Source organism: Chenopodium album, chromosome 1 (assembly GCF_948465745.1).
Source record: "Chenopodium album chromosome 1, dcCheAlbu1.1, whole genome shotgun sequence".
Taxonomy (NCBI): Eukaryota; Viridiplantae; Streptophyta; class Magnoliopsida; order Caryophyllales; family Amaranthaceae; genus Chenopodium; species Chenopodium album.
Window position 1 is genome coordinate 85,879,176 of NC_137834.1, and position 15,981 is coordinate 85,895,156.

The window sequence follows — 15,981 nt, forward strand, 5'->3', positions numbered from 1 at the left end:
ATTGTAACTTGTAATTACTCTCAAATCATAAGTCTAACACACGTTATGAAGAGACAATGAGGCTAAATCCAAGCATAAAAGGCCAATTATGCATTTGACTTTGTTTTGGATAAAATTTTCATGTTTATCTAATCTCTTAAGATTGCGATTATGCCATAATTTTTACAAATTGTGTTATAAATTATAGCTTTTTTGGCTCTATTATCCATCATTACTTAGTGCGAATAAGGAAATATATAGTATTAGTACATATTTTAGAAAAGTTAACAGTAATTTTTTGTCATTTCAAGATAATATGAATAACGATAAGAAACAAACTTATAAAAAGAACGATAAGACTTATGTGTATTATCAATTTGGTAACTATGTGTTCATGATTATGTAATATTAAAAACAAGAATTGATTTGATGAAGGTCTTTTGATATCTTGAAAGAACCATACAATTGGAGTAAATAAGGTTATCTTACAAATTGAATTTACCAAGTCTTGAACAATTTTCAGTTGATAGCGTTGATCCATTCTTATTTCCTAGATTTATACTAGTACAATACAACTTGGTTATTTTGTTAATTTTATCATCCATCTAGAATTCTAAATGTTGTGCAAAAATGTTCACATTATGCTCAATTGATTCACACGTACCTATTACAAAGTATAAAAGATCTACTATTAGTTTAACAATACAACAATTGAAAATTACAAGGTATTCTCATTTTTGTTTATTTTGACATGCATTCTCAGTTGTGAACTTGTGATATTAAATTAATTGACTTTTCTCCTTGCATTGAACTTTTTGTTGATATTTAGTGAAACCATCATTAAATAACACTATGTACACTTTTCTCTAAATACAAAATTAAAGTTGGAATTCATTATTCATAGAACATTTTCAATACTTTTCTCCCTATTTTTATTTTGTGGCTACTTTTTGTGTAGCAAGTTCACAACGTTGCCCTCAATTTATTTGTATTTACATGATTAAAATTATGTAATTGAGTTGTTTTTAATCATATTTTCTTTCTGTTTAATGTGACTTAGTTCTTTAGATAAGTTTTCTTAAATTAAATTAACTTGAAGCCGCTAGATCAAGTATCGTTCATTTGTTATAAATCATATAATCCTGTTTTTAGTTTTTACTAAGATATGAATGAAATTAAATGAGACTCATTTGTAAATGAGTGTTACATGCTTTATCAACAAGTGCTATGGAGTATTAATTACCCGTATGCTAACTGTCTAATGTAATATCTACTATTACGGATCAGAGTTCTAACAAGTCAAAATAAAAATCCCTCAAAAATAATAAAAGTCAATTAAAATCTTTAAAGTCCAACACAAATTTTGACTTTCTTCCAAAGTTTGTATGGAGTATGACTTTCCTCCTAATATGCATTATAAATAAATACTCCAAAAAGTGTTAAAAACTCCCTTACAAATTAAAGATTGTAAAACTCTTCCTTCAAAAAAAAGAGGAGTATTTTTTTTTTTTTTTTTACCTCTAACTCGTGGTGTTTAACACCGCAAGAAACCCATTATTTAAACTTAAATTATTGTATATTGTGTCATGTAATATAAAATGATTTGCAACAACAATTGATTGAATACACCTATAACCTATTGATTTAAATAAACATCTCTCCTTTGTCGATCAAACATCCTACACATCAACTTTTTACGCAATCACCAAATTAACCAACAAACAAAATCTTTCAAAATATTAAACTAAACACTCCGTATAATAGATCAACACCTAACAAAAACACAATATCAAAAAACATACTCCATTCAAAAAACACAATCACAAACCCCAATTTTTAATCATACTCGTTGAAACATCTCATGAACATACGCAACGAATATTACAATTTCAACACGCTGAATACGAAATTACCAAATTACCCCCCAAACAGCTGTTAAACACTGTACCAAATCACACTCCTATAATCCCCAAGTTCAAGGAACCCCCAACAAAAACATTAAATGTACCATTACCTTTCCTAATTATCTTCGTCATCATCATTACTTAAATTACCATTATACCCTTTCATTATTTTCTAATTTTGAATTAATCAGAAATCTTTGAGGAGTTTACGGACTTGTTCCAAGGTAACGAAAAGCACAACAGTAAATGGGCCCTGTCTAGAAATGGTAGGAATAAACCCTTTGTAAAGAGCCATGATCCCCTCAGATCGGACGGTCTTCAACGCACAATCAAGCGCACCATTATACGGCGCCGTTTCACCACTAGCCACCTTCATATTCATAACCCTTGTTTTAATCACATCCACCGGATTTGATACGACCGCCGCCACAAACCCCGCCGCAAAACTAGCCGTTACGTGGGTCCCAAGCCCGTCCTTCATCACCCCACGATCAATTATCGACTCCTTGATCTGATCGTACGACGCTAATTGCGACGCGGTTACGAGCATGGCGCGGTTGACTGTAAGGCTGGAGCCGCGCCATAGAGAGGTGATGCCTTCGTCTTTGACCATGCGTTGGATTGCTTCGACGACGGATTTGTAGTTCCGGCGTTGCGACGGTGGGAGACGGCCGTCGGCTTGCATGCGGACCATTGCGACGTCGGCGGGGTTACCGACGGCTGCGCCGATTCCGCCTGCGACGAGGCCAGCGGCGATTTTGCGACCGAGGGTGAGGGAGCCGGTTTGTGGGTCGGTCCATTTGGTTTTGAGGATTTCGTAGAGGCCCATTCGGGTGGTGGAGTAGAGGGTTTGTCGGAGTACGGTGGCGGAGACGCCGGAAAACATGGCGGCGACGCCTTCTTGTTGGACGATACGGACGCCGACGCCGATAGGGCCGACGCGTGGGGGTGGGGGTTGGGTTGGGAGGGTGATTGTATGGGGGACGGAAGACGGGTGGAAGGCGAGAGCAGGACGGAGGGTGGTTGTGGTTGTGGGGGCTATGCCGGGTTCGCCTTGGAGTTGCATTCGGACTTTAATAAGGTCGAGAGGGTGGGTTGAGCATCCAGCGATAATGGATGCGATTCCACCCTCTACAAATCCTTTCACTCCCATCGTAGTAGTTGTTTGGTTAACACAAAAAAGAATTAATTAGATTGGTTGGTTTATAATGAAAGAATCGGCTAAAATTAGAGAAGACTAACTGAGGATTGATGATTTATAATTAATTGGACCAATTGGAATTGGAGATCATCTCACTGGAGACGAGGAGATGAGAATGGAGGCCGAAAGCTATAGAAGAGTAATGAGGAACGTGAGACCTGTGAGACATATGAATTCAGGGTTTACGTTTGAAAACACTTGTAAAAAATGATGTGAGATATTTGGTGATTTTAAAGGGACTATTTATAGGTGATTTTGGGAAACAAGGAAGGGAGGTGGGAAATAGGAAAGGTTGGCTTTAACGCGATGAAACGGGTGGGGCTAGGTTACGATTATTCTAATATGGTTGCCTCCAATATACGCGGGATATTGCCAATGAATTAGCACCTCCACTTTTCTTTTCCCTTTATGACTTTATTACCCTTGTGCTTTTTACCCTAAACTTTTATACGCTCTAGAAACAAAATTTCAACCTTGTGGTTTTGGAAATACTATGTAAGAATATAATTGGAATGGAATATATACGCCTTTGGTTGGTTGTTATTAACTTATGACAATCTTTTTGTACATAACTTTAGCTACCCTCAACTTGGTGAATTTGGTGTTACGGACTTACGGTGTACTTTATCTAAATGAGTTACAAGCTGACAAAGTATCGAGTAACAAAGAGTAGATTAAGATGATGCTATACACAACATAAAGCTATATGTAACATCAAGTTGAAGGTATAGGTTTTGGGTTTTTCTTATTTTTGGGGGAATTATTGAAATATTGCCAATTTCATTTTAGAATTATTGGTTACCATATTCGAGCTAAGTGATATAAAGAAAGTAATTGAAGTATGTATGAAGAGGATTTTCATATACTTATGGAATTGATATTATAAATTAAAAAGGGAATTTTTATACTTATCTATTGTAGAATAATGCATTGAATACCTTCTCTAGATTTGCATACCTTCATCATTTTTTTTAGGTACAAGTACATAATTTACATATTCTATCTTGATGAAATATACACATAATCTTTGGATTTTTTATTCTATCTTGATGAAATATATACACATAATCTTTGGATTTATTATTATCATTACTATTATTTTATTTCCTAGTTGGCATTTTGGCAACTATGCCATTGATGTTAGCTTTTTTGGGCTTTTTAATATGCTTGAAATGGATGACTTTTTAGACAAAGCCCGACCCAATGTGATCACCTCTAGTGAAAACCCATTATAACTTGTATGTTAAAAATTGTCCGATTTTCTTTTTACTATATTCATCTACATTTGTTTTATATCATACTCCACAAACGGTAACTTCGTGTATGGATGGTATTTCACACATACATCATTTAAAAGTATTCATATATTTAGAGGAAAAAACTAACAAAGTTTTGTCTAGCTTGGTACGTTGTTTTCCTCAGGTCATAGAGGTTTGAGGTTGATTAGGGGTGGAGATCTATTTATCCTGTTCTTAACTCTCAAATATTTGATCCATATGTACTAAACAAAATTTAAAAAAATTATAAGGATTGATATTTGGTCACACTAGTATTTACCAATAAGAATTAAAAAAAAAAAAAAATTGTTTATAGGACAAATATTAGTTATAACTTATAAGTATGATATTTGAAGTTGGAGGGGCAATTTAGAACCAAAAGAAAGAGTGTACAAGTGAGGTGCCTTATTTAAATAATACGGAATACGTGAAATGTAAACAATGAACCAGTTGGCAAATAAAGTGCGAGGCCCAAAGCCCAAAGATGACATCAGACAATACATAAACAATGATACTCTACTGAACTAGTGTCAATTAAGATCTGTGATAATGCAATAAGTAATTAAACAGTTGATTGCGATACAAGAATGCTCTGTAGTAGCGACAAACACAAAACTAGGATTAATTGCTAAACTACAGTCAATGAACAGTGGGTTGACAAATGACAATTATAGATGAAGGCAGAACACTAGAACAACAATTATCTAAACTGATTCAACTCGAAAATAATCCGATCATACGGAGTAGTATAATATTGGCTTATAGTAACTCTAAACTCTCATTCGATTTGCACGAACATATTAAACCCATATGATGATCCTTGTGAAATTCTTAACCAAATATGACTCCAATCAGGGGCGGACCTTCCTTGAGGTGGGTCAGGGCCCGGCACCCCTTAATTTTCAAATTATTGGTCAAAAATAATATAATGTTTAATAATTACAATTAAAAAGTTATAGCATAGAGGTTAACTATTGTTATTTTTTACCAAGAGATTGGAGGATCAAACCTTGGTCCCCTAAACTTTTTAGTCCAAGATCCGCCACAAACTCCAACTGATTAGACCTTACTGGTGTGTCAATTAGTGATATTTTGTCAGCTGTAATAATAAGCAGGTGATTGGATAAATAAAAGCAGGTCCCATTGAGCACCTGGCACGTGGAGGGAATTATTAGAAAGGAAAATGTTTAGGTGGGGTAAGAGATTAGACAAGAAGGTTGGATATAGGGAGGGTGCTGACTGGCCTGCTTCCATGCATGTGTGTTCTACGCAACTCACGTCGACCACCGAAACTCAATCCAAAAAAAAAAATTAATATCGTCGCCTGAGAGATTCGAACTCTCGCGGGGAAACCCCATGTACTTAGCAGGCACACGCCTTAACCACTCGGCCAAAGCGACTATTAATGGTTCTTTTTTCAGATGAATATTATTTATACGCTATATTCTTCTTTCCAAAGTTAATTTAAGTCTTAATACTTTATATATGTGACCATTGCTTTCACTATTTTATTTTTCTTAATAATTGTAATTGGCAGATGTAAAATGACCCATAAATGATTATCCAACCCAAATATTCGACCCCAAACCTGTTAAACACATTTTAGCTTGATCCAAACCAATTTGGTCTAAACAAAATACCCAATAAACCAAAAGTATAAACCCAAAAACAATCCAAATGAGCCTTATTTGTTTTTTAAGGCAAAAGCGAGATTCATTTATTAACTCAAAATCAAGCAAAGCCAAAGTCACGAGACTTTGGGAAAATTCATACAAATTCGTTCCATATCAATCGGAGTTTCCCACCTAGCAATACTATGAGCAATTATATTACCATATTGCTTAACATGCCTAAGTATAAAAGAAGTAAAATTTGTGCTTAGAAAATTGAAATGAATCTTATTCATAAATAAATGAAATGACCTGATTCGAAAAGCTCGGTTGTCATAACTAATTTCACTATAATTACTGTAGTGGTCAACAACTGTATGAACCTCCATGCAACACCTTCAATTCTCATGTTAGTAATTAGTATTGCAATAGAAGTATATAAGTTTACCTATAAAGTAAAATAAACCACAAGTAAAATTTGGCTCATCCTACAAAGTTAGAGCTCAAATGTTAATAAGTGAGGGCAATTTTCTCTTTACCTCATCCTCTAATCTCACTTATTTGGAACATATAGCTACATAAGTAATAAAGTAATACTCGTAGTAGAGATTGCAAAAACCAATTATTATATAGTTCATAGTTGGACCAAAGATTCATTCATTCTGTCACTCATATTCTTGTAAGATCCGAGCAAGAGGCGTAGGCCAACATTAGAGCCTTTGGAGTTTTTTAGTAGAATCTTATTTGGGCTGCTATAAAAATTAACTCCTAATATAAACCATCAAGTCTCCTTGTTAGGCCCAAAAGGTGTTTCTTAAATCTTAAGTATAAAAACGGCTCTTAAAACGTAGTTAAGCCTTATGTGCCTATATCATTATCTTAAATTAGGCTTTTATGTCATGACCTATTTATGTTTATCATTTTTTTTTGGACAAGTATTTATGTTTATCATTAGATGCTTATATCATACAAAGTATCTTAAATTTTCTAAATTATTTTATGGAATCCTTGTCTTTCTTTTAATATAGAAAACTAATTTCCATTATTAATTTCTATTTAGATATGTTTTTTTTTTTTTTTTTTTTTTTTTTGCAAGGAAAAGAGACTTTACAAATCAAAACTCTCTTAATTGTCTGAAAACATTTTGACCCAATTAGCACCTCGTGGGCATCAATCTTTTGGAGTGCGGGAAGCGGGAGTGAAGGAATATCATTACCAAATTTACTACTATATTAAGGGTCTGTTTTGTTCAGTTTAATTTTAATTATTTTAGTTCAGTTCTTGATTTTCTACTCTCATTAATAATTCAAGTTCAATTCTATTTAGTTTAGCAGTTTAGTTCAGTTTAGCTCCAATCAGTTTAGTTCCTAATTTCCTTTTCTCATAAATAATTCATTTTAGTCTCAATCAGTTTAGTACAACATCAATCAGTTCAGTTCAGCCTCAATTAGTTCAATTCAATTCAGTTGTATTCATTAAATCGGAACAGGTCCTAAGTACTACGAGTACTCAATGATCAATAGTCTGAATCGTTTATGTATATATATTCCGTGCGTTAACACCAATATATTTGCGTAATTAAAAATAAAAAATTACTAAATAAATAAGAAACCGCCAAAACACACATAATACGCCATATCGCCTAATGAGGTTGGTTGGTTTGGTAAAACATCGGTCATAAACACGCAATTTGACGACTAATTTATCCATCAAACTCACTACCATTTTCTCTCTCCTCAATATTCTTCCCAAACCAAAACAAAAACCACACTCATTATTAGCTCAATACAGTAATTATTCACCTAATTTAACTAATTTATTTTCTTCATCTTTCATTCCTCCATTTTTCCTAAAACTCCCCAATCTCTCTCATCAGATGCGTAAACCTAAATCCCCAAATCACCTCTCAAATCCCTCGTTTTCGCCTGCATCTCACCGCCGCCGCCGTCGTCGCCGCCGCAATCGACGGCTCACTTCGCCGGATTTATGTGTGAGAGTCAGAATTTTGGATTTCTGATAAGGTTGTTGCTCCTCCTTGGTGTGGGGTGATTTCCGGTAAATGCTGCAGATTCCGGTGTTGTTATCGGTTGCGTTGTTGATTTTTACGGTGGTTTTGCGGTGGTCGTTGAAGAATGATGAGACGAAGAAGGAGGAGATTGAAGTTTTGGTTTCTCGTCAAGCTCCTGCAATGGCGGATTTCGATGTGTTTAAGGAGGAGAGAGAATTTAGTGGATTTAGTACTAAAATGATGATGAATTCGCCGCGGTATGAGTGTGCTGTTTGCTCTTCTTTTACCTCTACTAGGTGCTCCCGTTGCAAGACTGTTCGTTACTGGTAATTTTTTTGTTTTTTGCTTGATTTGATTGGTTTGAATATTTAAATCATTTGTTAATTTCATTTTGAATAATCTGAGTATTGTGATATTAAATCTTTGCTGTAATTATATTATTGGACCAATTAGATGAGGATAATGTTTGATTTTTATATGGAATAATCTGAGAATTGTGATTCCTTATTTATTAAATCTCTGTTATAACTATATAATTGAACTAATTAGAGGATAATGTATAGTAAATTAGTAATGTCGAATTTGCTTAATGTAAATGTATAGAGATAACAATATTGAAGTAGGAATCATAGAAATGGTATGGGCTGGAGTTGTGATTTACTGATTTGCGAATCATCTTGGAATGATTGATAAACATATGCAAAATGAATAGAGTAGAAGATTTTCAATTATATTGTTTGATATTGAGAGAAAAGGCAAATGTGATCTATTTTTGATGTGGGCATGTGGCTGTTGGGTCATGTGAGCTGGTGCTTGAATTTTGTGAATGGAATTATTGAGTTTTGAGCTTGTGATCAGGCATTTATTTTTAAGGAATAAAATCATAATAAAAATGTAAAAAAAATCATATAAAGAATAATGAGATATAAGACAATTGGAATTTCAATTTGCCAATTGTGCCCGGTAAGGGCTGTAAATGTTTTGGAGTCCGGCTCCTAAGAGTGTGTTTGGATAGAGAAGGGGAAGGAAAAGAAGGGGAGGGAGGGGAAGAGGTGGGGAGGGAAGACTGGAAGAGTGGTGAGTTTTCCTTCCAAATTTCTCTATTGTTGGAGGGATCAATTTCTTACAATATAATCCCTCCATTTCTCTCCGCTCCAATTTCCTTCCTTCCTCATTTGTTATTCAAATCAAAGATAGTCCATACCTCCATTTTCCTTCCCTTCTTTTCCCTCTATTTCTTTCAATCCAAACAAAGTGTGAAAATCTCTCACCAAATTCAACCTCATGAAGCCATGAAGATATACACACATTTTAGTCAAGTCAAATTTAATTTTTACTATTAGCTTAAAGTCTTGAACTATCTCAATATTCTACTAGTCAAGCCATAAACAGTACTGTCTTCAAGATCAATAATCAATTACCAAGTATCAAAAAATTTCACTTTAATCAAAATTTCCAATCTTGGTCAGTTAATGCTATTTCTGTATAAATTTTCCACCTTGTAATTTCTATAGTGGGGCTGGGTTTCCAAGGATAACCAATGAATACCTTGGAGAATTTGTATTTGATAGTGATGTGCAATTTCATGGGGGTGTAGGTGGGAACTAAAGCTTTTGCTGTATTACTCCAATGGAAGTCACACATATTTAGTTGGCTTGGCCTAAAGATTAGTTAAAAATATTTTGGAAAGAATGATTTATTAAGAATTTAAGGTAGTGTTTTGGACATTTAAGAGTTGTGTCAGGATGCTAAAGCCCTATTTGAGAGTTTATCAGCTGGTTCTCTGTGCTTTTATACTGGTTAAACAGAAATATTGTTTCAGCTGTGTGTCAAGGCTTGTGGATACTATCTGGCTTACATGATTCATTGATCTTACTTTTAGTTTAGCACAATTGGTTTTGAACTAATGCAATGTGGGTTATTTGCTTCTCAATGTTTCCCGCTTACCCTGTACATGGGTATTGCTTAGCATTTGGAAATTTGACTTGCTTAACTGTTCTGGTGGTTTGTGTTAGTCTTTCTTACTTTTGTTTTATTACTGGGGATACTATAGCTCTAGTAAGTGCCAAATAATTCACTGGAGACAAGGTCATAAGTATGACTGCCACCCTCAGAGCCCTGGAGCATTTGAGAGAGATAATTTAAATGAAAATGAAGAAATGATGGGGCAATGTGCGACAAATGATACCTGTTCTGCTGAAGATTTATCTAGGGTGGACGAGAAATTCACAAGTGGTCAGCTGAATCACGATGTTTTGGATTCTCCCATGCCCCGTCTATCTGCTGTGACAATTGAATCTTCAGACATTTACTCTGAAAGGAGGGAAATTGGGACACCTTTCTCAGACATTAGTGTACTTAATATGGACCAAAAAGAAGATAAGAATAAAACACTGGACATGAATATTTCAATGGGACTGGCATCCACTAGACTGATGAGTCCTGTGAAGAAATTGAACAGAGAGAAATCAAGGCAAAATGACAGAAGGAAATCTAGGTCTTCCAATCCAGGTCTGTCACCAAAATGTACTACAGATAATTCTTGTGATAAAGCTGTCTCAAGTAACATACATTCTTCCAAGTCCAAAGAAATTCCGTGTGTGGATAACGAGGTATTGAAGCATTCACAGACAATCAAGAATGACAAAGTCAAACCCTTGGCCAGTAAGAATTCTGGTAATAGTTTATTGCAATCAAGAAGCAGTAGTAGTTCAAGCCAGTTGCCACATAATGGTATTAAATCGTCTCTCCAGAAAGTTGTGCATCATTTAAAAGCCTCTCATCAGAAGAAGCCCCCTCTTTGTAACAGCTCGCTTGGAATTTCAAGAAACCCTGATAGCAAGGTCTCTTTCTAGGATCACTTCATTTCCTTCATTCTGATTTTTCTTGTCTTTTTACGCGTTGTAATGTGGTTTACTTTAATCCTGCAGACAGTGTTTCAATATGATGCATTTGTGAGTTTGTACGCCTCAAATGCAGTTGAGTTGAAACCATTTGGCCTTACGAATTGTGGAAACAGGTTTTTTCTTATAATCTCCCTTGCGTAGTTTGCACTCTGCACTTTGGAAAAAGTTTTGGTGTAAGAATGAAAGTAATATAATTCTTATCTACTAGCTACTATATGAAGAGAATGTCGGACTATGCCACCCCTTCTTTTCATATACACAACTCATCTTGGACAATAATATTACCCAAATGCTTCTAAGTGATCTGTCATTATTTCACAAGGGTAATACGCCTTTGATCTATGCAGCCCTGCCTCTGGCCCTCATGAATAAACCCTTGAGTTGCAACAAGCTACTTCTTCATAGATACTAATATACGATTACAGTTTAATGATCAATTTTGATCTATTCATCTAATTCGGAAACGGATATATCTAGCTCGCCCACTAACTACAGTTTGTTCTCTTTGCTCTGTCACTATTATCTGCTTATAGGATCTTGTGTCCAAATGTTTTGCAGCTGTTATGCAAATGCTGTGCTCCAATGCCTTGCTTACACTCGGCCTTTGACAATCTATCTCCTTCAAGGGACTCATTCTAAACAATGCAAGTACCTAATATTCTAATCTTTGAGCGTCTTGTGACTTGAAGTCTTGAACCCTTTTTAGTTGCCTGGGTTTTATGCTTTTCATTTTTTCTATTGCATTGCTCCTTTCAGGTTGGAAGGATGAATGGTGTTTTATTTGTGAATTTGAACATCTTATGCTGAAAGGAAGGGAAGGTTACAGTCCGTTATCACCTATCCGGATCCTCTCTAATATTAGTCATCTTGGTCATGGAAGAGAAGAAGATGCTCATGAATTTCTAAGGTGACATAATTTCTGAACTTTCAATTTCCTTGAGTTCTGCATAAGCGTAAATGGTCTTATTGTTCCTGTTGCTGATATGCCAGATATGCTGTTGATACTATGCAATCAGTTTGTGTTGAGCTGTCTGGATTTTCAGGTCCATTGGGAGAGGAAAGTACTCTTGTTGGCATGACATTTGGGGGCTATCTTTATTCTAAGGTTTGGGGCTTTTTGTTGATGGCAATAATTGATACTCTAAACTGTTTCATTTTTTGTACTCAACACACTTGGATGTTTGCTTGTACATCACTAATGAGCTTTGATATAATTTTCAGATAAAATGCATGAAGTGCCATAATGTGTCAGAGAAATATGAAAAGATGATGGATCTCAGTGTAGAGATAGATGGGGATGTCAGAACTCTTCAACAAGCTCTCAAAAAATTTACAGCTTCTGAAATGTTACAAGGGAATAACAAGTACTACTGCAGCAGGTTCTTTCCTCTCTCTCCTGTCCCTTATTTTCAGCTTTTTATTTTATTTTTTTGGTTAATTTCTTCTGCTGATGCATGAATTGTTCATTATACTTTTATGCAATAGATGTAAATCTTATGAGAAAGCCAAGAAGAAGCTCACTGTCTCCCAAGCACCAAACATCCTTACAATTGTGTTGAAGCGATTTCAGGTTGTTATTTAATAGCCTCCCTTGTCTATTGTTCTTTCTCATAACCAAGAAGAATTATTACAGATTTGGATGCTTATATTTTAACTCTCTCTTCCAGGCTGGCAATTTCACAAAGTTGAAAAAAGCGGTTCAGTTTCCAGAATTTCTGAACATGTCTCCTTATATGAGTGATTCGACTGATAAATATTCTCAATATAGTCTATATGCTGTGGTAGTTCATCTGGATGTCTCGAGGGCTGATTTTTCTGGCCATTATGTGTGCTATGTGAAGAATTATTGTGAAGAATGGTTCAAGATTGACGACAGTGCGGTATGTCTCCTTTGCGGCTTTGCCAACTCCTTGGAAGATTTTAGGAACTTTAGTTGATAGTCTGCTATATTATATCAAATTTACGGGAGCCTATTTTTCATTAGCTAACCTTTCACTCTGTACAGACTACAGACTATAGTCTGTATCTTACGGTGCCTTACTGCCTATGGATTGATTAGTGGCCTGCTGCAGGTTAGTAGCGTGGATCTGAAGAGAGTCTTATCAGAGGAGGCATATATGCTACTCTATGCGAGGTATGGATTCTGTTAACAGTTACTGTTCATTGTTCAAGTTAATAAAAGTTAAAATACAATTTTGAAAAGCCTGATGCAATTACTGCTAGATTTTAGCTCTAGTGCAAGGTATATGGGCTACTTGATTTTTGTCTCAATTGCATGTGCTTATGGTATGATAATATAGAGTTAAGTAGTTAACCATTCTGGGTAGCTCATTCAATTCATGGAGAAGTTGAGTGATCTATATATGCTCAGTTTGGTAACGAATCAGTGTCAAACGACTATAGATGAGTTCTTTGAAGTGGGTACAATATTGTAGTACTGCTCCAAATTACAAGCATTACAGAATGAGGCATGAGGTATGCTAGGAACTCCTTTTTCTTTTTGGGCGCATGTGGTTGGGGAGAGATGATGGTACTTTGGGTGCCAAGATGTTACTGAACTGAAAACATGTATTATATTTTGGCTTCTTTCTGCATCCTTCCATGTTAATATGAAGTATGATTTTACTGAAGAGCTTATATATGTAAGAGGAAAAGGACAAACCTCAACGAAATATATCTAGATATTGGTCATTTATAACTAGGATTTACCTGTTACATGCTTATGGTTCCCTACTTCTCTCTTGGAATACCTCTAATTGGTTGTATACGAAAGTATGGTGTTTATTTAATGGAAGTTCAAGCGTCTACAGTTTTTGTAGTGAACTGTTTTTGGGAGAAAATATCTCAATGCTTTTTGGATCACTATTGATTATAAAACTTTTTTACTGCAGGGATACTCCAAGATCCCTAGCATCAAGGAGGGAATTTTTTGATGGCATGATTTTTGAATCTGGTTACGGTGAAAAAGACGTATTGTCCAAGGTCGGGCATAAAAGATCTGATGTTAGTGTTGATCCTTGGGTGATGCAGCATCAGTCAAGTAGAAACGGTTATGCAAAAGACCCTTCTTCATATGTAGAGGAGTGGGTTACTCACTCTGTTGAAAGCATTCCGAGGGTAGACTCATCAAGTGAGGTATCTTCCTTGTTCAGCTGTTCGGAAGAAGGCACATGTAGTACACCAAGCACCAAAGATTCTGCTAGTGCGGATGAATACTCTGATTATTTGTTTGGGAGAGGCAGTGTTTTTGGTCGTTAAGCTTAAATGGTTCTTGGAGAGACCTTACTCTGGAATTTAGGTCCATCATTTTTGAGTTTTAAATGCCGGGGAACAGATAGTAATCACAGGAAAGAAGGACGATGAAGTATTAGAGAAGTTCTGCTATAGCCTATAGGTATATACTTTGTATATGTTAGATTGTTAGGTATCTCCCGTACATTTCAATGGGAGTGTAGATTAACAATAACTTAATCCAGTTTTTAGCTACATATCTTTTGTGAGTTCCACACTTGGTGCTTTGCTAGTTATGAGCACAGCAAAATTAAGCTCAAATGTTTTATTCAGGTTTGAGCTTTTGTGACACAGTTAAGTTAATGGTAAATGTGAATTTTGTCAATTTCACTGTATAGTAGTATAACCTTAACTTTTGTTCTAGCTCCTTTAATTTACAGCTTAGTTATCGACGCCTTGTAGTACTATGTGCCATATTATAAGTCATTATGTATACTATGTACACTTTGTAGAGGGTAGAGTAGAGGGTTTGTCAGAGTATGGTGGTAGAGACGCCGGAAAACATGGCGGTGATGCCTTCTTGTTGGATGATACGGACACCGACGTCAATGGGACCGACACGAGGGGGTGGGGGGTTGGGTGGGGAGGGTGATTGTGTGGGGCGAGAAAGACGGGTGGAAGGCGAGAGCGGGACAGAGGGTGGTGGGTGCCAGACTGGGTTCGCCTTGGAGTTGGATTCAGACTTTGATAAAGTCAAGAAGGTGGGTTGAGCATCCAGCGATAATGGATGGGATTCCACCCTCTATTAATCCTTTCACTCCCATGTTTTTGTCGTAGTTGTTTGGTTGACACAAAAACGAATTAGGTTGGTTTATTATGAAAGTATCGGCTAAAATTAGAGAAACTAATTGAGGATTATTATTAATAGGACCAATTGGAATTGGAAATCATCTCACTGGAGACAAGGAGATGAGGATGGAGGCTGAAAGTTATAGAAGAGCAATGAAGAATGTGAGACCTGTGAGACATGAATTTAGGATTTCTGTTTGAAAACACTTGTAAAAAATGATAGTACATAATATACATATTCTTAGATGAAATATACAAATTATTATATTTGGGCTTCTTAATATGCGCAAAATGGGTTGAATTTTTTAGGCAAAGCCCGACCCGATGTGATCACCACCCGATGTTAAAAATTGTTTTATATCAAACTCCACAAATGGTTACACTATATGGATGGTATTTAATACATACATCACATTTGAAAGTAATCATATATTTAGAGGACAAAACCAACAAAGTGTTGTCTAATTTGGTATGTTGATTACTTATCTCAGATCATAGATGTTTGAGACTAATTAGGAATGAGACCATTTTATTTTTACAAAGACTAACATCTATGATCATCGACATTCTCTTCAATCATGCCCTAATCATAGATGTACGTAACGGATTGAGACCATTACTCCTACATTAGATCACCTCCATCATCGACATTCTCTTCAATCATGCCAGGAAAACGAGCACCACTCGTTAATGAACCTAAATTTAACAAAAGTGCAATGTCGAATAAAACACAATATATTTACCCTTGATCTGTCACTTTTAATAACAATCACGGGGCTAATAAAAAACCGAATAAAGCATGAAGAATACTTTGTAAAAGTTTAGGCGAAAATATAAAAGTAGATAGTAGTACTTGAGCCTTGCACATTGATTACTTCATTTCCTTCATTCCAATTTTTCTAGGATCAAAACCACAAAATAACGCAAGTATCTCGTTTTGTGTAATAAAAATGTATCGATTTGTGGGAAACTGTAAGTATGAGACACTTACGTTATTTTTTTGTTAATTCTGAGCT

The 15,981-nt window shown here is 35.5% G+C and overlaps 1 protein-coding gene, 1 non-coding gene and 1 pseudogene across 2 annotated transcripts; 1 reads left to right on the plus strand and 2 right to left on the minus strand.

Annotated features, from left to right (window-relative positions):
• Positions 1-1,768: 1,768 nt before the first annotated feature.
• LOC145559951 (mitochondrial uncoupling protein 5 pseudogene) lies at positions 1,769-3,362 on the minus strand (annotated as a pseudogene).
• Positions 3,363-5,679: 2,317 nt separating this feature from the next.
• On the minus strand, positions 5,680-5,761 carry TRNAS-GCU (transfer RNA serine (anticodon GCU)). The gene has a single exon. It is a non-coding gene; the product is annotated as a tRNA-Ser (tRNA).
• Positions 5,762-7,714: 1,953 nt separating this feature from the next.
• Positions 7,715-14,513, plus strand: LOC145559963 (ubiquitin carboxyl-terminal hydrolase 17-like). The gene is made up of 11 exons (XM_081621230.1): positions 7,715-8,305; positions 10,033-10,822; positions 10,910-10,998; positions 11,444-11,529; positions 11,642-11,792; positions 11,876-11,990; positions 12,107-12,264; positions 12,371-12,455; positions 12,553-12,765; positions 12,958-13,019; positions 13,777-14,513. Exons 1-11 carry the CDS (start codon positions 8,031-8,033, stop codon positions 14,141-14,143), a joined length of 2,391 nt encoding a protein of 796 aa, XP_081477356.1. The 5' UTR covers positions 7,715-8,030; the 3' UTR covers positions 14,144-14,513.
• The last annotated feature ends 1,468 nt before the right edge of the window (positions 14,514-15,981 follow it).

Bases quoted from the DNA above. Each gene is read 5' to 3' on its own strand.
- LOC145559963 (XM_081621230.1), top strand. From the start codon at position 8,031: ATGCTGCAGATTCCGGTGTTGTTATCGGTTGCGTTGTTGATTTTTACG. The intron at 11,991-12,106 runs GTTTGGGGCTTT...TATAATTTTCAG, and splicing joins GGGGCTATCTTTATTCTAAG to ATAAAATGCATGAAGTGCCA. The intron at 12,265-12,370 runs GTTCTTTCCTCT...TTTATGCAATAG, and splicing joins AACAAGTACTACTGCAGCAG to ATGTAAATCTTATGAGAAAG.